Source organism: Polyodon spathula, chromosome 27, assembly GCF_017654505.1.
Source record: "Polyodon spathula isolate WHYD16114869_AA chromosome 27, ASM1765450v1, whole genome shotgun sequence".
In the NCBI taxonomy this organism is placed as follows: Eukaryota; Metazoa; Chordata; class Actinopteri; order Acipenseriformes; family Polyodontidae; genus Polyodon; species Polyodon spathula.
Genome location: NC_054560.1, coordinates 8,871,064 through 8,894,233, shown reverse-complemented (window position 1 = coordinate 8,894,233; position 23,170 = coordinate 8,871,064). Strand labels below are relative to the sequence as shown.

General features: G+C 38.7%; 3 protein-coding genes across 4 annotated transcripts; 1 reads left to right on the top strand and 2 right to left on the bottom strand.

Annotated features, from left to right (window-relative positions):
• Positions 1–2,360: 2,360 nt before the first annotated feature.
• LOC121301266 (ras-related C3 botulinum toxin substrate 1-like) lies at positions 2,361–8,415 on the top strand. 2 transcript variants are annotated; one of them, XM_041230461.1, is made up of 6 exons: positions 2,361–2,551; positions 2,774–2,891; positions 4,162–4,185; positions 5,497–5,559; positions 6,213–6,372; positions 6,683–8,415. In XM_041230461.1, the coding sequence occupies exons 1-6, from the start codon at positions 2,376–2,378 to the stop codon at positions 6,811–6,813; spliced, it is 672 nt and encodes a 223-aa protein (XP_041086395.1). In that variant the 5' UTR covers positions 2,361–2,375; the 3' UTR covers positions 6,814–8,415. The 2 variants fall into 2 exon arrangements, with proteins under 2 accessions (XP_041086395.1, XP_041086396.1); XM_041230462.1 differs by lacking the exon at positions 4,162–4,185 and having other exon boundaries at positions 2,448–2,551.
• Positions 8,416–9,208: 793 nt separating this feature from the next.
• On the bottom strand, positions 9,209–16,584 carry LOC121301265 (diacylglycerol lipase-beta-like). The gene is made up of 15 exons (XM_041230460.1): positions 16,021–16,584; positions 15,670–15,821; positions 15,007–15,181; positions 13,934–14,195; positions 13,236–13,361; positions 12,816–12,943; positions 12,469–12,595; positions 12,230–12,313; positions 12,004–12,081; positions 11,730–11,810; positions 11,308–11,435; positions 11,057–11,125; positions 10,866–10,938; positions 9,693–9,943; positions 9,209–9,445 (listed from the first exon to the last, which is right to left on the bottom strand). The coding sequence occupies exons 1-15, from the start codon at positions 16,113–16,115 to the stop codon at positions 9,247–9,249; spliced, it is 2,028 nt and encodes a 675-aa protein (XP_041086394.1). The 5' UTR covers positions 16,116–16,584; the 3' UTR covers positions 9,209–9,246.
• Positions 16,585–20,140: 3,556 nt separating this feature from the next.
• LOC121301210 (ER lumen protein-retaining receptor 2-like) lies at positions 20,141–23,169 on the bottom strand (the record flags this gene model as incomplete). Its single annotated transcript, XM_041230354.1, has 4 exons — positions 20,141–20,179; positions 20,941–21,193; positions 21,607–21,765; positions 23,050–23,169. Coding segments are annotated over 4 exons (567 nt in total), but the record flags the coding sequence as incomplete, so codon positions are not given.
• Position 23,170: the final 1 nt, after the last annotated feature.

Genomic DNA, 23,170 nt, shown 5'->3' with positions numbered 1-23,170 from the left:
TTCCTTGACTGTTTGTGGTTAGTAGTAGTCCGCTCTTGCAGTTGGTGTTTGTAACTTGCTTTTGTTGCCATAATAAAGCACTTCCATGTTGTCAAATACAGCAGTATACACTTTGTGTTGCCAGTGCATATGGTTCAGCCTTCACTGAATTGGCAACAGTGTTGATTTTTGTTGTTAGAATTGGTATGAAATCCCGATTGAGAGTTCTGAGGGTTTTATTTTTATTTTTTAACACAGTGAGCTGAATTGGTGAAATACCTTGATCTAGGTGTGTCTTGGGTCTCTGTCAGAAATATTTAGGTCTTTAAAATAAAGCAGAGGTGGCCAAACCGCGGCTCTTTTGCAGTTCAAGTGCTTAAGGCAGATGCTGCTTTCGGCATTCAGTAAAGAAGCTGATGTAATAACTCAAGCAAGTTTTGTATGGCATAGAATATTGCTCATGCCAAATGCCCTTATTCAGGTTAATGACTCTTTTTATAAAATTGGAGTGTTGGCGTAGACTAGAGAATGCGTGTTTACATGTTATATTGCAGCTCTAAAATTAATATTTACATATATTTTTCTGTAAATACAGATTAATCGTAAATCTCGAAAATCTACTCACTTCTAAATCTTTTGTAGTCATTTTTGTATTACTTTAGTATAAATACATGTTAATTTGGATTCATATGTTTTTTTCTGACTTTATGTAAAGGAAAAGACACACATCTGCCCGTTTTCCCATTGGAAATAGTGATATTTTGAAATATCACTGTCCTGGTCACAAAAGCAAAGTTTGTGGGGAATAATAGCCATTTTCTATACTTTTGAGGCATATGCATTAGGAAATAACACTTACTACCCAGGAACAAAAAAAAAAAAAAAATTGTTACACGGTGTAATCCCTTTCAAAATAAATACAGTGCATTTGTTATCCACAAATCAACAGTATTTATTACATGCAGCAGTCATACAGTTTAAACCCAGCATTCAGATCTTCAAGGGAAGAGCTTGTCAAGAAGAATCCTTACATAAATGTGTGTCTGGTGTCTGTGATGAAATCAGATCAGTTTTTTAACCGTGTTGCAAATATTTTCACACCAGTAATCCCCTGCCCATGCTTTATAAAAGTTACCCTTGGTTCAAATTGGAAATAGATTAAGCACATGTAAAACCCTCCAACAAAATTGAGTTTATATACAGAGATTTGCAGATGTGTTCCCGAATCTTGCATCAGCTTAAACTGCTCCAGGTGTGTTGACAGCCTGTTAAATGCATTCTCCAGATGTGTTGGCAGCTGTGCTTTAAATATGCAAGGGTTGCTTATGTTTGTGAAACTACTATCCAGCTGATAGACTTGATAAAATAAGGGATTAATATTGTGCTTGCAAGCAGCAACTTTCTAGTAGTAGCCAGTGAACTGTACAAATGCCTTTCCATACTGTACTACAACAATCAGTTATCCCTAATTTGTAATTTATGACCATTTTAGCAATGCATCATAAGTTGTGTATTTAATGAAATGTGTGTGTTCTGGCAGGGAGTTAGGGGAAGGGCAGCTGCTGTCAGTCAGGTCTCTGCTTGTTGCATTACGTCATTTATTCAAGGGCTTGCTGTTATCCAGACTTGCATGTTTACTGCTCCCCCTCCCCCTTACAAAACCTGGCCTAGATTTCAAAAGAGCAGTACCTCCGAGTCCTATTTGTTTTTGTATTTTTGAGTCATCTACAATGCAAAGTGTATCAGTCGAAACAGATCTTTGGCACAGTTTGCATCTATAAAGATCATTAAACAGTGTACTTTTATATATTGCAGGCTATTACCAGTACATGTACTGAGTGGCCTCCTGATGTATAGTTACACAAAATTCCTGGTAAATTATTCCCAGATGTACTGTACACTGTGTTGGAACATCAGAGTACATCTTGCAGAATACAATGTGCTTTCCTGCTTGCATGTACTGAAGGAAGCTACAGCTTTGAAGCATTCTTTAAGTTATGTACAGCAGTTTTAAGTAACTGTGGTAAAGCCATTACTTGGCTGGCCAATCATTTAGCAGTATTCTAGTAAATATATTGCAATTCAAGCAATAGAATTGCAGGCATGTAAAAGGTTCAGGGCTACACTACAGAAGTGTTTGGTGGAGGTAGTGCTGCTGGTAAACTACATTGCGAAAGGAGTTTGACTAGCTGGTTTATCTGCAATATTTCATGAGTCTGTATGATTAATTGTATTAGAGGGGGGGCAGTTAAGTGGAGCAAGTAGCTCATCACTTTTTAGGTCAGAGGGTCTTCTTGCCAGAGGTCATAGGTTGAAGACCCCCATCCCAGCTGTTACCACACATGCATGCTATCAAGCACACTACCAGGGCTTGGATTCACTGTTTTAAGTTTCAAATGCTGTATCATTTTCAGGGAGACTATTCTGCTGCTGCATGCAATATTGACCATAAGTGGTCTCTGTCTTTTGTTCTATTAACTCATCTTTTTCTTTTTTACAGAGCTGTAGGGAAAACATGCCTGCTTATCAGTTACACCACCAATGCGTTTCCTGGAGAGTATATTCCCACTGTGTAAGTATCTGTGCTATGTGTCGATGACTCTTACTAACGCATTGACCTTTACAATTAAGCTTCTTTATTTCGTAAGTTATCATTCTCAAGGTTTTTTCTTTGATTTGCATCTACTTTAATTCATATGGAAAGAAGCTGCCTGACTTTTGCTTTTTATGGCAACTTGGAAGCTATTTGAAACCTATTTTAAGACTATTAAGGTATAATGCCTCTGTCTTACAGCTTTGACAACTATTCTGCAAATGTAATGGTTGATGGCAAACCGGTTAATCTAGGACTGTGGGATACAGCTGGACAGGAGGACTATGACAGATTGCGCCCCCTATCGTACCCCCAAACGGTAAAGTTGATGCTGGTTATGTAATTTTGTTAATCCAATTATGTAAATTTTTAATCATTTTCTGAAGGACAAAAAAGTTGACTCTGCTTATTCCAGATATAAACCATCAGTTTGTAATTGTGACTTCATCAGAGCCACAGATTTTTATCTTGTTGGTAAAAATAATTTAATATTCCATAAGTAATTCAGCAACATTGGCACTACAAAAATAGACTTGTAGATAGGGATGTAATAGGTTTGACGGTTAACCGATAAATTCATACTGTTTTTACATTAAGTTAACGTGCAATACAAATTGATCAAATGTGTTTGGCATTTTGTGTTTTAAAAGTAACTATCCAATAAAATATGTGCTCTTATGCACTGCCTCTAAACTGCAACTCCTCTGCCTTTTTTTTTAAATTTGACAACATATGATGTGGGTTTAGGCGTGATTAGTCGACTGAAACCTCATCTGTCAAACCGGTCTCAAGCTGTTGATTTCCGGTGTTCGTACGCAGAGCACAGCAGCTGCCATCAAAATAGAAAAGGGAGGACTGTAAAGATGGAGCAGTCAAAACGAGGTTACTGCTTTGTTTTGACGAAGTGCTGTAGCTGTACCTGAACCAGCTGAGCCAGCAGCTAAAAGACCATGTGGAATAGACAAGACAGTGCTTTTAGGTGAAGACTATGTTCTAAAACTAGACAATAATACAGTTGAAAAAGAAGTGGAAAGTTATTTCAGGGAGCCTTGACCTGCATTGTATTCAAATCCATTGGAGTGGAGGAAGGCCAGTGTGGAAAAAATCTTGTCTTTTTTTAAAATGGATTCATAGCATTAATTCGTAAGAATTAATGAATTATATATTGCAACGCAAAGTTTATGGGATGGTAACGTGTGGGGTTTTTTTTTTCATTTTTTTCTTCTTTTTTTTCTATAAATGGTATGCTAGTTTGTGAAACCAATGTCGCCTGTAGTGGATCAAGATTAACTGTGAAGGAGATTCTAGAAGCTTAGAAAGGTGTACCGGTACACACATCGACAGTGTGGTACAATGATGATGAAATTAGAGGATTTGTACTCTAAGCTGCCTCTTTTTATGTTTGGTTTGGATGCCTGACAGAGACTAAATATAGGTGGAAAGGGTATTTATTTAAAGGGTATGTAGTGTGATGTTGTTACTATGGTTAATTTGTTAACCAATAGAAATCAAGTAGCTTAAACAGATTTGGTATGAAACGATATTTACATCCCTACGTGTCGAGTGATCGAGATTTTAAAATTTTTCAGGATTGGGTTTTAACAGTGATGACAGTAAGTATAATTAACGCTACAGCCAACATGGCCTTTTTGGAATTGTGGGGAAAGCTGTTTTCTATCTGTCTGTCTGCCACAAACTTCTCTTTTTCAGCATGATTGTGAGCTATTTCTAATATAACTGTTTCAAACTCTGCATGTGCGTACAACAATTGTCTAGTATGCTATCTTCGTTCATATTCTTTACAATTTAACTTTTAAAGAAGGTTTTGTAGGTTAAAATCTGTACTGTAAAGTCACAAATAGTGATACAATAAAGTTTCTCAAGTGGATATGCTTGGAGGAAGGAAGGCTATTTCTTTCCCCTAAATTCTTAAAATGCAGATTAAGTGTAGTAGTTAAAAATGAATCCCTAGGGGTTTGCGTCCTGGCTGTGCGAAGTAGGCTGGTCTTTGCTGGGGACTCCGAAGGGAGCGTCGCATTGGCCCAGGTGCTTCTAGGGAGTTAAAACCAGCAGGGACTGTTTCTCCTCATCACTCTACAGTGAACCCTGCTGGCCAGGCACCCAGAGTGGACACCTACAGGGCTGGCCTTTGTCCTCCAGAGGTCGCTAGCTTGCTGACATCCACTATCGAATTCCAGGGTGACAAAGGAAGCTGGCTCGGCCTGAGATAGGAGGCCCGCTGAAGCGTCGGATCTCCTGAGCCATGTGGGGAATTGGGGGGGGTGGGGGGGGGGGGGGGGGGGGGGGGGGGGGGGGGGGGGGGGGGGGGGGGGGGGGGGGGGGGGGGGGGGGGGAAATATTGGACCTGTTTTTTTTTCAAAATAAAATTTTCCCTAGGAGAAACTGCCTTTGTTTGTACAAGCTGAGGAGTGTCCTAGTGTAGTGAGGAATGCTGACTGATGAAGGCTTGGATATTAACCTGTATACCTGACAGACCGTCACAAGAAAGCTTTTGGCTTGAATCCAGACCTTTTGCTGACAATTCCTTGCAGCTTATGCTGTCCCCGCCTATTTTACTACTGTCCCTGCATTTTTATCAATCTGTCTATCTAAAATGAGTAGTCAAATCTTTACTGTAACTACCGGGCAAAAAAAAAAAAAAAAAACCACCAGATTGTCCTTCTCAAATTTGGTTTCTTCCTCTTTCAAAAAGTGAAGTGTTGGTCATGCTTTGTTTCAAATTGAAATTCACCCTTGGAGTGTATTTCCTGGTAGGGTGACTTCAAATATGTTGATCAACCATTATAATGTGCTTTGATGGGAATTGCACAGTAGCACATTTTATTTTCTACAAATAATTCTTAAACAAAACAAACCCTATTTTTAATTATATTAAGAAACTCTTCCCCCTGTGCTTTTTGCAGGACGTCTTCTTAATCTGCTTTTCACTTGTGAGTCCTGCATCCTTTGAAAATGTCCGCGCTAAGGTAGGTCTACAATTGTTGCTCTCCAGGTCAGTCTCCCGGAGAAGGGAGTTGTTAGCTGGGATATACCCCTTCAGAGCTCTGTTTTATATAACTATGCAGTAAAGCCTTCTAGGTTATTAAGACTTGAAAAATAGACTTTTAGACGACGGTTTTGTTAACTTGAAGGTTCTGCAATATGAAATGTAAATCCGCAAACTAAGCAAATGTGCTGCAGTATAAATGGGTAATGGCTTCAGAAGTGTCAGGAAGGTGGATGTGAAAGGGTGGTAACATATTTTTCATATTTTTAAAATAGTTATGATATAATGTTCTCTTTCAAAATAGTATAAAATTGTTGTATTACAAGACTATCCTAGATTAACTAATGGTATAGTTTGTTTCCAATACCGAAACATAAAATAAGCTTTGGTTTATAATAAACTAGTGGTAGATGGCATAATTAGTGTATTTTTTTTGTAACTGCAGATCAAAATATCTGTTTTTAGAAGTATGGTATTGTCACAATACATTTTCCAAGGCACTTTTTTTAAATGTATATTTTTTTATTTTTAACAAGGTTTTCTTTCAGCATAGAAAACCAGGAAAATTGAAATGGCTTTGGCAAAGTGAGCAAATGAAACCTGACTGGATGGTGGTTGCTGTTTCTTTTTTAGTGGTATCCTGAGGTGAGACACCATTGCCCAAACACTCCTATCATTCTTGTGGGCACCAAGCTGGATCTGAGAGATGACAAGGACACAATTGAGAAACTAAAGGAGAAGAAACTCACTCCCATCACCTACCCACAGGGACTGGCCATGGCTAAAGAGATTGGTGGGTCTTGAATTACTTCAACATCTACAAAACCATTGAATGTCTTGTGTAAATTCATATTGTATCACTAAAATGATCTGTTTTGAAGAGCAATTCAAAATATTATTGTTTCCCTTCCAAACCTAACTGTTAAGTTTCACCTGATACAGAAACTGATCTTTGGAGCCAGTTTCTTCTGACCTTTGCTTAATTTTTAAAATACAGCAAAATTGTTCTTTGGTGCATATTTAATTAAACTATATGGACGTGAGCCACTACCGGTTAAACAAATGCAGCTGGATGATTTTGCCGTTTCCCCTTCCTTGTACAGGCGCCGTGAAATATCTGGAATGCTCTGCACTTACACAGCGAGGCCTGAAGACGGTGTTTGATGAAGCTATCCGAGCAGTGCTGTGCCCACCCCCCGTCAAGAAGACGAAGAAAAAATGCATGATTCTGTAAACTGCCTTCTCAGTCTTTGCTTTCCTCAAAACATTTGAATATGGCATTTTTCTTCCTATTCTAATTAGTGTTTCCTATCTTCCATAATCTTACCTTTTAAATAAAATCCCAGTTAGCTTTCATGATTTAGTTTTGAAAACAAATATTGAAATGTGCTGCCTTCTAAACATTTTATAACTTGCTGAAATTTCGCAAAAAAAAATCCCATCAAACAATTTTTCCTTTACTTCGTAGAGTTCCCATTGTTTGTTTACAGTCTTCAAAGTGTTGCCAAAACTATCCACTGTAAATAATGAAACATTGGAAGTCCTACTGCAAACACAAACTAATTTTTTGTTGTTTTATTATGGTTTACATCTGTTTTAAGGAAACTAAATCTGGCTTTGTTAAAGGTTTTTTTTTTTTTTTTTAAATAGTAATGGTTACATAGTTTTAAAAAAATACTAACTTCTAGTTTTTAAAAAATTGCTTAAATGTTATCCGAGGTGTGGTATTGTAGTGTGCAACTATTGAACACTAACCTGTGTTTACTGTATGCTTATAAAAATTACTGTATTCAATGGTTTGAGATTCACAATTAAATGTGTTATTGTTGCAAGAGATGCAAATTAATCCAACTCTTGCTGCTGCAATTTAAAATCCAAAAAGAAACCGCTGTAACTTTTTGCGAAGGTATTATTCTGTCCCTCTCACCCCACTCATATATAGAGGAAATAGGAAACCTAAGGATCCCTTTTTGTGTGAAACTGCAGTATTGCTAAGATTAGTTTTGGCAGAGATTTGATTATTTGCGCTACTAAGTATCAAAAATAACTGACCTGCAACATCTAGGTTGTAGTGGTGCAACAGCTAGCCAGATTTTATGACATGGATCTTGCATTCAGGATTTCTCTACCACTTTTGGTATTGGGGCATTTATATGGTAATCAGTCATTCTCATAACTATCTTGATTATCTTCCTTTCTTTAAAAAGCACATTTTAAATCCAAGTAACAAAGCCTGTGTGAGACTTAAAACATCAGTTTGGGTAATAAAGATGTTCAACTAAAACCCAATTTGCCTATTGCGTAGGCTGGTTCGTTATTACAAACAATCTGGTGTTCTTTGGTGTTGCAATCCTGTGATTGTTTTAATTTTAAGCTACATTAAAGTTTCACATCACTATTTTAAACTAACACTGTAAGTCTCATGTGGTGCAGTACCTCATTTAATAGAGCTGTAACTCTTGATTGTGTTGCTTCCTACATTAAGGTTTTTAATATTGCTGCAGATATTCTACAATATACTATATTTAGTGAGTGGTAGAAGGAGTTTTAGAATTTCAATGTGATTTTTATAGTGAAATTGCATTTTATGCTCAACCTTTTGAACCACTGGAACAAAACATTTACTAGGATATGCAGGTAGGTGTCTCGACATTCCTGCTGATGTATTTAACAGAATATTCTACATGCATGAGTGAGCTCAATTCATCACTTTACCAGTATCAGCTTTGGTCATTTATATTTCTGAAAGCAAGGTGCTTTATTTTTCACACCTTGGAAAATTGGTAATACTTTTCTGGATTTCAACAAAGCCAATAAACTTTAATTAAAAATAAAATGTGTTGGTTTGTTATTGGGTAAATCTCTTCAAATACCCCTTATCCCACTCCAACTCTTTTCAGGTGAGTTAAGTCCTGCTGTATGTAATACCTGCAGTCTGATTTTATTGCCTTCACTTCTGCAATTATTAATGAGATTTACCATGATAACAGACATGGATAAACTATTAGTTTTCTAAATCAATTATTTGCCATGTGGTAATTTTTAATGTAACATTTCATTGTTTCAGTGTACAAATGTAACTACTCTTGTATTAGTCTTGGTGGGTGATACATCATTACAGTGTTGGTAACCACTGTTTGAGCCTATTATTCTAAATAATTGAATACCATTTTAAAATGTTCACACAAGCTCTTATTCTGATTGAATTTTTGTAAAATATAAATGTCTTTTTCTCAGCTAATTTAGATAGACTTGGAACTGTTGTTTTGATCCACCTAAAATATGTATACCCTGTTTTCAAAATAGGACCAAAATATAAAAGTATGGCTTCCATAAAACACAATATAGACCTGCATCTCATAAATGATATAATTTAATATGCACAGCTTGTTAACCAATAAATGAGTAGGCCTAAAATAAAATGTCAACTTTTTATAACTACTGTATATTTTACAGAATAAACAAGCTTTTAAAGTATTTATTGTATAAATCAATTGTACTGTATGTATAGATGAAGGCATAACTAATAATAAAAAGCAGACTTCTGGTTGTAGGCTATGAGTCCCCTTCTTTAGTTTAAATACTGAGATTTTAAAAAGAAAATACACAAACCTCAATCCACAACAATAAATAATTCAGCAGAAAGTTTAACAGTGGTTGTTGGCATTCATATCACATTTAAATTGCTTGCATTGTTTCGAGGCGTTGGACAGAATATGAATGGGCTGTCCTGGGTCAGGCTGTTCAGAGCTTTGAGGACAAGATCAGGCATGTGATCCGTGATCATCTTGGGGCTGATGAGAATGCTGCAGAACGACGCTTCACTTGACCACACGGCATGATACTTCACTTCAGAAAAACATGACCTACAAATAAATGACAAAAAAGAACTGACACGGGTTCAACGAGAAAGGCAATGCATCTAGGAAAAAAAAAAACTTCACCTTTTACACTAACTAATATCCTTACACCAACACAGGAAGAGCCACCTGTCAGCGAAGTTATTTTATTTTCATCTTAGGTCAAGAGTAATTTGTAGTGAAATACAAAATCATAACCCAGATTTATTTAAGCTGTTAATTACTGAAGTCCTGGCTGTATCTGTGCCCTCACCTCCTGGATGTGCTCTCCTCCACTATGTGCAGTATTCGTCCAGGCAGGTAGAGAGGAGGCTGCTGGAGGTGAGACGGGGAGTCCTCCGATACCAGGCTGTGGTAGGACGGTGAACTGTGCACCAGGAAGCTCTGCTCAGCCAGCAACGGCAGGCTCAGGTCATCCTGATTCCGACTCTCCAGCTCTGTGGGAAAGTCGTCAGGGTTTCCACCAAACACTTCATACCAACAGCCTCTCAATAGGATCTGATACTAAGAGAAAGAAAGGAAAAGTTGTTGACTGTTTTACAGGTGCCTATTTACAAATAATGTTTTATGTACATTTAAAAATGATATTATAGATGCATATAGACAGATTCCCTCGTATAGATTCTGAAAAACATAATAACTTGTATTCATGATCAAAGTTACATTTACCGAGTATCAAAAGAAACTTATCACTTATGTTTGGATAAAATTCACGAGATGTGATTGAAAAATGACAAACTCCTTTTTACAGCAGGTGCAGTGACTTTTTATTGTGTTGATTAATAACTGACATCACGAAGATGCTGCAAAATGATCCGTCGATCTCGGGCAGGTGTTGCGACTCTTGGTCTTGCAGTTCGTGGCCTGTCATTAACAGTGTGTGTCTGGTTATACCGTCTCGTCAGGTTTGAAACTGCTGGCTGCGAGCACCCAAGACGGCGAGCCACAGTACACAGCCCTAGTCCAGCCTCCAACATGTCAATTACATGAAGGCACTGCTCTCTTGACAGATGTGGCATATTGTTTTTATTGCTTTTATTCAAGCTTGCAATTCAACAGCTGAAATCACTCCATATCCAGTGTCCAATCAACTGCCTCATTAATTAGGTGATTAAGTGCATATCCTTCAGTCATAGTCACTCAAGCATGTCATGGCCAAGGATGAATGATCGAGTGATTAAAAAGAAACCAAAAACATTTTGTCAATGTCCATCATTTATATACCTTTTTTTCGAAAATAAATGTTACAATAGTGATAAGTTTCTTCTGATGCTTGGTATATGTACTCTAGGTTTATGTAACAATGTATCCCCATATTCTAAACACTTAGACTCAACTTCCCAGCGTAGTACAGAGGCTTTGTGGACTGATCTTGTGAGAGTCCAGGAATAACAGACTAGTAAAGGAGGTGTACTGTATGGAATACCTTTGGTTTGTTGCAATTTGCAACCATTCGGAGTATTCTTCTCTTGAGGTCCTCCATATTGGGAATACTTAACCTATGCAAAACAAGAAAAAAATCTCATAGTTCTTACAGAATCATACTGTGGGTGTATCAAGTGCAAGTGAGCCCTTTAAACATTCTTCTTTAGTTTTTCCAAAGAGAAGTTAACTTACCTTGGAACAAGATCCTTCCCAACCACAACAGACACAATGAATTCTTTCGAGTAATCTGCAAGGGGTTTGCTAGGAAAGAAAAACAACTAGGAATATTATTATGAGAACTGTACGAAAGACACATACAAATAATACTAGTACAGATTTCTAGACAGTAGACTAGAGATCAGACGATAGTATGCCAAATCTTGTTTAAAATCTAGTATATGCATGCAAGTTCAGTATTAGTAATGATTTCATTGTCTGTTTACCTAAGCAGGCCCCCTGGTGGAGAGAAGGCATAACATTTTAGCACTGGGAAGGCACTCCTGAGTAGGATTGAAAGCACTGCGGCAGTCCCTGCTCCCAGACTGTGGCCAGTAATAACCAGCTGGTACTCCTGAAGGGAACGAAGGAAAGAAGGGCTTAGACGTGGTTGTATTCATTATAATTGTTTGTGTTGCTTTCAGAATGAGGGGACATGTAATGGTAACTTTAAGCCAACCAGATTGGGAACCCTTCCAAAAAATCCTTTTAGGTGGCTACAGTACAGATTTTATTGTATTTTAAATGTTGTGACAATTAAAGTAATCTGATAGCATACAAACCAATCACACACTTCTAATGTTTTACTAAAAACAAAAACAAAAAAAACAAACACATTTATAAATGAAGAGATACCATTTCTACTTACAGGAGCAATGGTGAAGGCCTGGTTCAAAATGCCATCATTTATAAGCTTCCTGTAAATGTAGTTGGCTGCTTGCACAATACCCTATTGAAATGAATGGTAAAAGTTTTTATTTATTTATTTTTGGACCAGGAAATTGAAGACTGATTCATCAGGGAAGTTATGGTCAGAAGAACTGAGAATTTGACAAATGATTGATACATTTGTACATTATTACTCACTTAAGTTGTTTGCCACTTCTGAGTATACACTTAAACCCGTACTGCAGGGATCTTACCTTGTGAGCATAGCAGGGTCCAGAAACCCCTTCAATAAGCACGTTTTCACAGTCAGCAGACAGGTCTGTCAGAGCATCCTATAGATACACATGTTAAGATTGAAAAAGGGAAGATGGGTGGACAAAGGGGACAATGTTCCTGGTAACTTAGTATGCAACAGGTGTGGTTGATATTATTTTTGTTGGGATTAATCTTGCTTCAGCTAAATGTGAACTGGGAACTCACCCTAAGAGACAGAGTCCCTCTGACCACAACCAGCACTGCCTCCTTCTTGTGATCCAGAGCCACGAAGAAAGGGATCTCATAGATCTGAAATAATGAACGGTGAAAACAGCACTAGAACTGCAAAGGACAGCTAAATACATTCAAAACACTGAGTCCCAAAGTGAACACATGTAATATTATTATACTTTTTCTGCCATTCTTTCAAGTACGTCAACTCTGAAAACTGTCCTCCCAGGTACCTTGTTGTGAAAGCTGATGTAGATGAAGTCTCGGTACTGCAGACCGGTGGTGTACAGCATGGATGTGAAGTGGCAGCCCAGGTGATCTCCGCCCACAATATCGTACTCGGGAGATCTGCTCCTGCAACTGACCGTTCATAACACACGGCATGAGCCACATGATGGCAGCTACAGACTTCACTGCGGTTTGATTTATTTGTAAAACTTTATAAAGCAAACAAGGTTCAAGCCAATAAGCAGAAATGATGACTTTAATAAACTAGCAAACGGCATAAAAGGGATACAAATTTGCCAACTCCTAGCCCGGTACACAGCTATACATCAAATTTAGAAGAAAAAACACCTACCAATCCACACTGAGCTTACAGGCCCCAGTCAGAGGGTTGCTGAACACAAACATCGGCCACCCGTAGGCAGCTACTGCAAACTGCATGTAGTGAGCAGCATTCTCCAACTCTACATCCAAATCTTCTCTCTGCGAGGAAGGACATATTTACTGTCTGGCTGTACCCGAATTAGTGAGCATCAGACTCTAACAGTTTATTTCACAGGTTAGATTTGACTGAAGGAGGTCTGTTCAGAATCTACTCTCACAGTCGAAAGGTATGGTGTGATCTGATACTAAACCTAGCTTGTGAATGTTATTAACCAGTCCAGCTATGTTTGAATTGTTTTAATGAAGACCACCTCATAGTATGCACAACAGACACTCTAGAAGTACATTATACATGGATAGCTGTTTTTAAATGCGATGCTCTTGCACTCACTGTGCGAGAGACTGGGCTGGGGGACACCACCACCTCCTCTGGGTCCCGGGTCTTTTCCACTTTGTCCTGCTTCTGGTGCAAGAGAGACAGCCCTGCAGCGATATCACTGGCAACCAGGTCAGTATCCTGCACAACACGGGAGACACACCTTCACTACAGGGAAAATACAACAGCAGGGGGCCTGGTTCTTGAAAATACTCACGTAAAACTTAAACTGTCCAGCTTTTTGTTTCACCCAGAACCTGAATGTACTCATTACTAGTCTGCACTGCTTTCCTGTGTACATAATTACAGAGCTATTTTTTTCCCAGAGCAAAGCTTGCGTAACTAAATAACAAAAAAACAGACACAGATGGTCACAGCAGACTAACTGACATCTTGGCTAGGGAGTTTCAAGGAGCATTGCATGGCTTCTGTCGGAACAGATGTCACCCCTTGATCTTCAGTAATCCTTATCAGTCAGCTGGATGCAGATTTAGGCAACATTTGAATTGGGCAGAAAAAAAAAAAAATAGGAAAACTAAACCTAGAGTATAACATCAGTCATAAGATATAAAACTTTTTTTTCTTGTGCCAAACTGAACAAATGAATAGGGATTGACACTAAAATAATACATTGAAGAAATTTAAAGAAAAAATGTTACTAGCTATATAGGCACCCTTTGACAAAGATAAGGGAGTTTGTAAAGCTCCCTTACCGAGAAGAAGCCGCTGAAGAGCTGGCCGATGCTGGAGAAGGCTGCGCGGTTGTCTTCCTCCTGCATGATGCAGCAGCACAGCAGCTTGATGCGGCTCTCCCACACCCGCGCGGCCACCGAGCGCGCCGTGTACATCAGCTGAGCCGACTCGCTGCTCTCCAGGTCGTGATCCCCGTGGCTGTCGACGTTCCCCTGCCTCTTACTGCCCAGTGGGTCAAACACAATCAACACAGCGACCACAGTGAAGAACAGGATGATCCAGCTGCAAAGCACAGACCAAAAAGCCATGTAGCGGGTTTGCACATCACTCTTGTTAAATACTGTTGCTTTCTTGTGTGGTCGGTCTTACTGTTTTTTCCTTTTTAAGACTCACATTGCATAGCAGTTTTATCCATTTCTGGTTTTACTATTACTTTAATAGGACATACCTGAGCTTGTTACACACACTCTGTGGCTAAGCAAGCTTGTGTTAAAACCTGGAATGGGTGAAACTGCTATGCAAATAGAAGTCTTACTTCCATCCTTTGGTTAACTTTCATATCAAGGCTCTGCAGCAATCAGTAGCACCGATTCTTAATTTGCTTGGGATTTTTCATTCCTCACTATCTCCTTTCAATATCCTACTTGTCATTATGGTGTGCTTCTGATCACTATGCACCTCAACATGTAAATACATGCCTAACTCAAATCTAAACTACAGTAAGAAGACAAACCATACGAGTAAGAAATGAAAATAGGTTTATTATTATAAAAAAAAGATAGTAAGAAATGAAATAGGTTTTGATTTAACTTGTTTGTTAAGTTAAGAAAAGAAACAAATTGCATTATATATATATATATATATATATATATATATATATATATATATATATATATATATACACACACACACACACCAATTTGCAATCAAAGATTTTTACATACAGTATGAGACAAGAACAATGAAAACAAACTTTGTGGATTTAGGATTTCGCAAACTTACATTACAGAGGTGCCTTTCACACATTCAAGACTATTACAGGAGAGAAAGACACGGACATCATCGATAATGTGAAGTCCTGTGTTCCACTAACCTCACCACCACTGCCCCAATCACCGCGTTCACCACCGATTTATCACAGCCTGGACTGTTATCGGACACCCACACAGCTCCTAAAACAGCCCAGAATAGCTCAGGCACATAAAGAAATGTGCGGACATAGATGAGGGCAGGGATAGACCTCCTGGGGCCAGGGTTTGTGATGGTACCTGTAGGAAGCAAGTGGGTTATATATTGCATACAGTAGACATGTATTTAAAATATATCAAAAGCTACATTAATATACAGTCCAAAAAACAATCAAACAATGCAGATAATGCATCCTATCCTAGCACTTGGACAACATTCAGGAATGTTCCCTGGATGCCAGTATTCCTAACATTGTACTTTTCACAGCAGTTATCAGCTCAAATGAGACTTGTACAATGTACGCTACACTAAGGGAACAATTGTGAATCCCTGCGGAGTTGTTCTGACAGACTTTACATGTAGATGTTTAAATTACTTCCATATATTTATGAGATCTAGCCCTGAATTACACAGTATTGTTATGGCTGAGCAACAAACGTTAATTTAATAAGGCCCATTAAAATAGCAAATAAATACACAAAACGTAAGCGTCAGTTCTGAAAATACAGCTTTTGTCCCATCTTGTAGCCTTGTTGAATTAAGAACCATGCATTTGGGTTCTACCTACCTTGCATACTGATATACACAATAGCAGAGAGAGCGAGTATGATTACAGACAGAAGAACAAGAAGAACGATCAGGTAGCTGTGCAGTAGCCCTCCCCCGGTGCACACGAACTGCCCTTTATTTTTGACGTACAGAACCAACATACCAATCCACCTGTGGGCAACATTAAAATTTAAAAAAAAAAAAAAAACACAAACCGGAGTCACTTGTTTTGTCTAAATGTATTTGCCTCCAATGTGTTACTTCTGTCGTTCTCTGGTGAATGGCGTTGCGTGATGGTGGTAGCCATTTAGATCTGTTGAAATTACCAACACCCTGGTCGCATAGTGTTTGTAAATACTGTATTACCTACCATATTACCCGAATAAACAACTCAAAGGCCCCTGGGAACACCAGATCGTCGCTTGCAATCCCCCAGCGCCTCCCGAAAGCGACCAGCCCAGGCATCTCAGTGTTGGGGTATTGAAATCCAATCTAGTCTTACTCGTCACTAGTTTAAAACGACAAGCTGTTTTGTTTACCGCTACTGCAACAAGTTAGGCTTTGAGGGATTATCATTCCAATCAAACAAACGACATTATAAACACGATTAACCTTCTTGTGTTCCGATGCTTTTTGACGTATTAATGCGTACCTCTGTCTAACAGGTTTTTTTTTTTTTTTACATATTACGTGTTCAGGTCGTGTCGTGCTATCTCTTCTGTCAAACGATGTCCCACCCTTTACAAGAAGTCTTCCGAATGCTGTTTAAATCCCACTAATAATCTACAGCGACACACAAACAACGTTGGATTATCATTTTTAACATATTATAAATAGTATTTTTGTTTGTTTGCTTGTTATCGAAACCTGTCCCTTTCCAGTCTCCCTTCGACGCTTCCGCTGTTCCTATTAAATAAAAAAACTGTGCAACAGTATTATTATTCCCCCTAAGAAATTGGAAAGAAGCATACACAGATAGTTCCGCCTAAATGTCTCGGTTCTTTGTATTTTCCCAGTGTGAAATTTAACTATAACTCCTAATTTACGAAAGTGTACAAAGGAGAGGAGGCCGTAGGCCCATCTTAGGTCATCAGGTGTAATATCAAATTCAGTTCCCCATGGAATAGGGTTTCCCTTGTTTTCTTAATATAAGAGTCACATTATGGGCAACGCAGTGTTTATAGGCGCTGTTCATTTGGACAACGTAGATATTACATTTCGACTTTAAACGAAGCTTTCTTTTTTTTATGTTACGCTGTTTATTTTTGCAGAATTGCTAAAAGTGTATGGACTTCGCGGAAGGTAAACATGAATGACCAGCCCTGCGCGTACCCGCGGAAGATTCAAAATCGCCGGGAACCCGCTTTGATAAAATCAGCAGGGCGCGTGTTGTGACAGCAGAAAGATTGTTTAGCGCATGCGCACTGAATTTCATGGCGATCTGAATGACACTACACCTGTTCCTGGCAGTTGATTGATCTCAAAACTTTTTCAAGTTGGGTCTTAAGCATCCAAGTGATTCTGGTTTCGTTATAAAATTAGCTGTTCAGAAAAAAAGCGATACACCTTTGTTAGGAAGGCATGGCTGCTATCTTGACAAGCAGTATAATTAGCTACTCAGTCTTAATCTAGTTACATTACCCAAATCCAGTTTTATGCGGTATAAAATCAAATTATGCATTATTTAAAAGTTCTTACACTTCTTATATGGCACACGTTTAGCACAATAAACAATGTCCTATTTTAACATTCCAGCGATAAGCTATTACACTAATCTATTTATCTGACCAAGGACTTGCACATATAAGTCTGATCAGCAATATTTCCAGTTAATGGGATTTTGTGCGCTGGCCTCAAGTGGTAACGTCTTGAATGCCTGGAAGAGCCCATTGTGAAATGCTTTGGAGTTACTTCGTGAATACCCGTAAATATCACCATACACGCCAACAGTCCCTATATAGTCGGGAGAGTCTGGATTTCCTAGTAACGAAGTATGCGTGTTGCCCTTCAAAGGTTCGGAACACATTACCGACGGAGGGTTCAAACCTTCGAATGTACTCATTTGCATAATTTGCATAATTTGCTGGTGACGTCACCATAGCTACTGGTTTGTTTGATTGAAAATCTTATTATTTTACAGGTAATCCATATACATGAAATACAACATTCACATGCAGTTTAAAAATACGTTGTATAGAACAGTAATCATGTTTTATAATTTAAATAAAAATGCACGTTGTTTATTTACACGCAATTGAAGATGTTCGCGATACAAAGCTTGCAATGCACAATTGCAGCGGATTTTAGACAAAACAAAGCTTTATTAACAGTCACCGTTCCAAGCAGGTTATCAGTCACATTTAACTACTACTAAAAATATTAATACTACTACTAATAATAATAAAAATAATAATATGAATTTACGCACGTCAGCTTACGCTACACAAGGCTTTGCTAGCTACACGGAGAATGAAGAAATTAAAGGTTTGCTTCTTGGTAACACGAGCTGGAGGTGGAAGGGGCGGACGGTGCTCACTTTTCGAAGTCACAATTATTTGTGTTATTGTATATTTTGTATGTTTCAAATATATTCTACCATTGCACTTCCCCTACACTGTCTTGTAGTATTCAGTACATATTTCACTGAAGCACTACAGCCACTAGAGGTACGAGCCCGTAGCTTTGGGTACTGCTCCAGAGTTGCTACGTATAACGATTTGGTAGCAGATTTTAATACATTTGTTTACGTAATATGCATTATATACATCAAAAGAACGAATTTTACAGGTGAGTGACATTTAATGTGTGACTTATAGTATTCATAGATTGGCAAACAGTTTCTGTTATCGAGGAAATAAAAAACAAAACAGTGGTCAATTGCATCTGAGGAACCTTCGAAAGTTTAAAACAATCTTCGAATCCCTGGCTAGCGAACGAACCTTCGAACACAGCCCTAGTTGTAAATAAGCCTTACCTTATTAACGGTTACCAAGAAGCTAACCAACCTATATTTTCATCCAGAGTTCCAGCTTTGTGTCTGTTCAAATTGTGCTGGATGGTAAAAACAGAAGACAAAAAGGACCAGAGGTTTCCCCAATACATTTTTAATTTTGGGCGATATCACAGGATAACATCATGCAACAGCTCAGTAAAAACAAACAAACAAACAAACAAAAAAAAAAAAAAAAAAACACTAGAGGAATGATTTGGATGAACAACAGAATAGCTAAAGCCATTAAAAAAAAAAAAAAAAAAACTGTTCTAAAACAAAAGCTTCAATACTCCCCTATACAAAAATGCCCAGAATGTCAATTAAAAAATAAACTACAAGCTCAAAATATGCAGGTTTACAGGCATGTTTTTAATTAACTTTAAAATGAATTTACTAATTACTGCAATGGCAACAGCCAGACAGTACTCTCACAAGTCAGCAAAGGATCTGTATTTCATTGTAACATGGGTTCATGTTTTACCCATTACCCCAACTCCATACTTCACTGCAGTACGAGATTTTCTACTCAAAGCTAGATTATGGAAATCATTTAAATGGAGACCCTAGCGTTGGAAAATATATTTCTACATCCCTAAACTGGAGGATTAGAAATTGGATGGATAAATTAGAAAGTAAATACAAGTTACATGAAGAAAAGCGATTTACTGCAAATGTAATTCATTGTAGCAAGGCAGTTTATCAAAAGATGTGTTTTGGTAAAGAAAGGTCTCTGGGCATTCTACGAAACACTCCCTCAATCACCCAGCAAGGTGTCAGGCAAAGGAGAAAGCCTGTCACCTCAGTGGAGAGGACAGGGCACCTTTGTGTGTAACCCAGGGATAGAGGTAACCTCTCAGAGTAGGCAATTGAACAGAGGGGAAAAAGGGAGCTTGAAACAGGAGATGAGAACAAAACAGGCAGGATTTGAGGGTTTTTACTGGCTTTACACAAGCAGCTGGCTCATCCAAATAAATACAATGGAAAACGAACGGAAACAGGAAAAAAACAAAAAAAATTAAACGACCCCGATCAGCTGCTTTTCTGGCAAATCAGGCCAGTTATACACCCAAAACTACACTTTTTAAAAGATCAGCAAATAGTTTGCCCTTTACTCTGACTGCAAACAGACTCTTAGAAAAAAAGTGTTTATTTATTCATTTTTTTTTGTTAAGAATATCACCAATCTTAACTTTTTTTCTTAATGTCAATCTTCATATGTAGAAAATTGTTGTTTTTTTTTTTTTTTTTTTTTTTTTTTTTATACAGAGTAATAAAAAAAAAAAAAAGTAAGGCAAGATGCATAAAACAGAAATCCCAAGGCGGTGTTGGGGCCCCTCTGTTTTGTTCCGGAGTTATTGGCGTAAACAGATACAAAAAACAGTAGCGTTTCCCTGTCGCCCTCTCTGTCTCAAGCATCTTACGCTAACTTGTGGCAAAGATCTCTTCTGCCCCAGCGACTCCAAGGACAGATGCTGCTGGGTTGGGGTTGTTTTTTTTGGCACTTAAGCAGGAAGGCTGAGCTTCTTTCCTTTCAGTACTGTGGAATAAAAGAATAAACAGAGTTACACACACACAAAACAGCTCTGCAGGTATTTCCAGTTAGAAAATGTGCTTTATTTCCTGGCATCTCATTGGCTCATGCCCTTGGGGGGGTGGGGGTGCATACATTCCTAGATGACCAGGAAATAAAACAGACATAAGTGACTATTCACCTGGAGAGATACATTTGAGCCACCTAATTTAAACCATAAATTATGTTTTTTTTGTTCCTAATAATACCACCCATCCTGTGAAGTATTATTGCTTACTTTATATACCCCCATAATTTCAGTTTTACATCCCAGAGCTTAGACAGGATATCTGTTACCATCAGCTGCCTGCAGGATCATAAACAAACTGGGCCACCAAAAACATCTGTTTTCCGATGAAGTAAAGTGCACAGGTCAGCGGTAAATCAGGTAGTCAGCTGTGCTGTATGGAGAGGACCGGATTGCAAAAGGACTTTGGATTACATACTAAAGGTCTTCAAACGTTTCACAACCCAGAAGAAAGTAAGCTGATCATTGACCGGGTCTTCCACAACACAAGCTTGTCAATGTTTGCGAAGCTATAGATTAAAGTGATCCATTTTTCAAAATGCTAGCTTCCACATCCCAGATTCATAGCTTTAGAGTCATACAAGCAAGCTACTGATCATTGCTTTTTCATATGCGGAATATGTATAAGCCTCAGCTGGGAATAATACCTTACATCAGCTTTGAGACAAGTACAGTAACTGCTGGTGAAAAGCGTGCTCACCTTTCGTGACATACAAGTAGAAGAAGTCACAGTAGAGGATGGTCTGCACCACGCCGGCCACAATGGCGATCAGGTCGAAGAAGCCTTCAAAGTAGAAACGCCAGATCCAGTTGATGAGGTACAGCGCCCGGTACAGCCCCAAGAAGAACAGGTAGTGGGTGGTGATGGTCTCTGCCTCGCCAGTCTTGCTGATCATGAACAGCTGTGGCAGGATCGCCACAGACTCCAGGTAGATGGAGAAGGTCCACAGGATCTGAAAACAGTGGCCACAGTTACTACCCGGACCACACAATGCCGTACCATAGGACACATACATAGTAACAAACAGAAACTACAGTGCAGTCCTAAACGCAGAACAAGCGCTGTGGTGTGTCGTAAGACTTAAAATCTCCAAGTATTAACACTTCTGTTAAATACATTTTCCTAGACCCCATTAAGTAGCTTATGCCTTTTAAACCCCCAAGATCAATCCGTTCCCAGGTCTCTGCAACTGGAAATACTGAAATATAATACTGCATTTTCTGACTGAAGTCAGTGTTGTTGCCAAGATTGTTCCAAAACTTTATCCCTGGATGATTTACTCAAGTTGCAAAGCTCTGAAAAATCTAATTTGAAGTGGATGCGCGCATGGTTCAAAAGGGATGCTCTTGCGGTTTGCAGACTCACCTCAAGAGGGCTGAAGTCGTGGTTGACGAGAAAGGATAGCCCACCCACGGGCACCACCAAGAACTCGGCCCGGAACGTGTCGTGGTTGCCGTCATATGTCGCCTTGAATTTCATGTAGATCAAGTACACGGTGGCATACGCACAGCCAATGTAGACAACCTGGTTGTAGTGGGAGGAAAGTGTCAAGAAACGTTCTCCAGTCATAGAATTCCATCAGTACCGACCAGTTGCTTTTGTATAAAGAGTTGGGAGCATCAGAAGAAGGATGCTTTGCAGAGTGATGACACTTTATTCTGTTGCTTTTTCTTGGACTGAATAAGGAAATCAACAATTTGTGGCTTCTTGAAAGAGGAAAGTTAATCAATCAAGGGCAATTGACAAGATAATCTTGACAGACTGAGCTTTACTTTGTGGTTTTCAAATGTCTGGCCACCCAGCTGAGCAGCAAGTACAATCTGAGCAATTTCCTCCAATTCTGCCCCCACCCCCCCTTTATAATACAACAGAACAGACTGCTTTGATCAAATCCATAGCAAAGCATTCAGACTCCATTGTTATTTGTTTATTACAACCAGGAGCTTCATTTGCAGAGATCAATCATACCAATATTCCTGATTTACTAACTGCATACAGCAAACCATGTCCAGACATATTGCTTCTGAACAAGCAGGTATTGGGGCTAGAATTGACATTGATGCAGCTGAATTTCAGGCTTCCTTCCTCAGGATACACCACTAAACCACGATGCTTAGGTGAAAAAACAAACACACTTTGCATTGTTCTGAAAATATGTAGTGTTACCCATCCCCACGTGCTGCTACAACGGTTTACACAACGTGCCTATCGTTTTTTTTCATTGTTAACATCCGGACTAATTTTTATGGGGTTTTGTGCGGTTAGAGATCTGTCCTCTAAATCACTGCTGGAAGAGCGATTACATGATTATTATTATTATTATTATTTTTTTTTTTACCACACTACTGTCTCAAAAGTCCAGTGCAATCTGTAGTTTTCTACCAACCTTCAACTGGGGAAATACAGCTGCACAGGTGTCAGTAGGTACTGTATGATGCAACCTTGTGCTTAATTTAATTTAAATCTTTATTTTTATATCGCGCCTTTCATAGTGGACAACAATCGCAAAGCGCTTTACAATATAAGAGACTAGGGTGTGTGAACTATGCATCAGCTGCAGAGTCACTTACAAGAACGTCTCACCCCAAAGATGGAGCACAAGGAGGTTAAGTGACTTGCTCAGGGTCACACAATGAGTCAGTGGCTGATCTAGGATTTGAACCGGGACGCTCTTGATTAAAAGCCGTTTTCTTTAACCACTGGACCACACAGCCTCCTAACACGCTTACTATAATACGCTTATTATAACACACTTATTCTGTTTCTCATTCCTAAGAACAGAAGTTCAATATGACCACTTTCACTTACCTTCATGAAGGTGTTATAAAGCGAGATATAAGAGGTGAGTAAATCCAGGTAACGGGTGGTGAAGACCAATGCAAAAAGAATCTGGCTTTTCCCAGAGATCCCTACGAGAGAAGAGACGTGA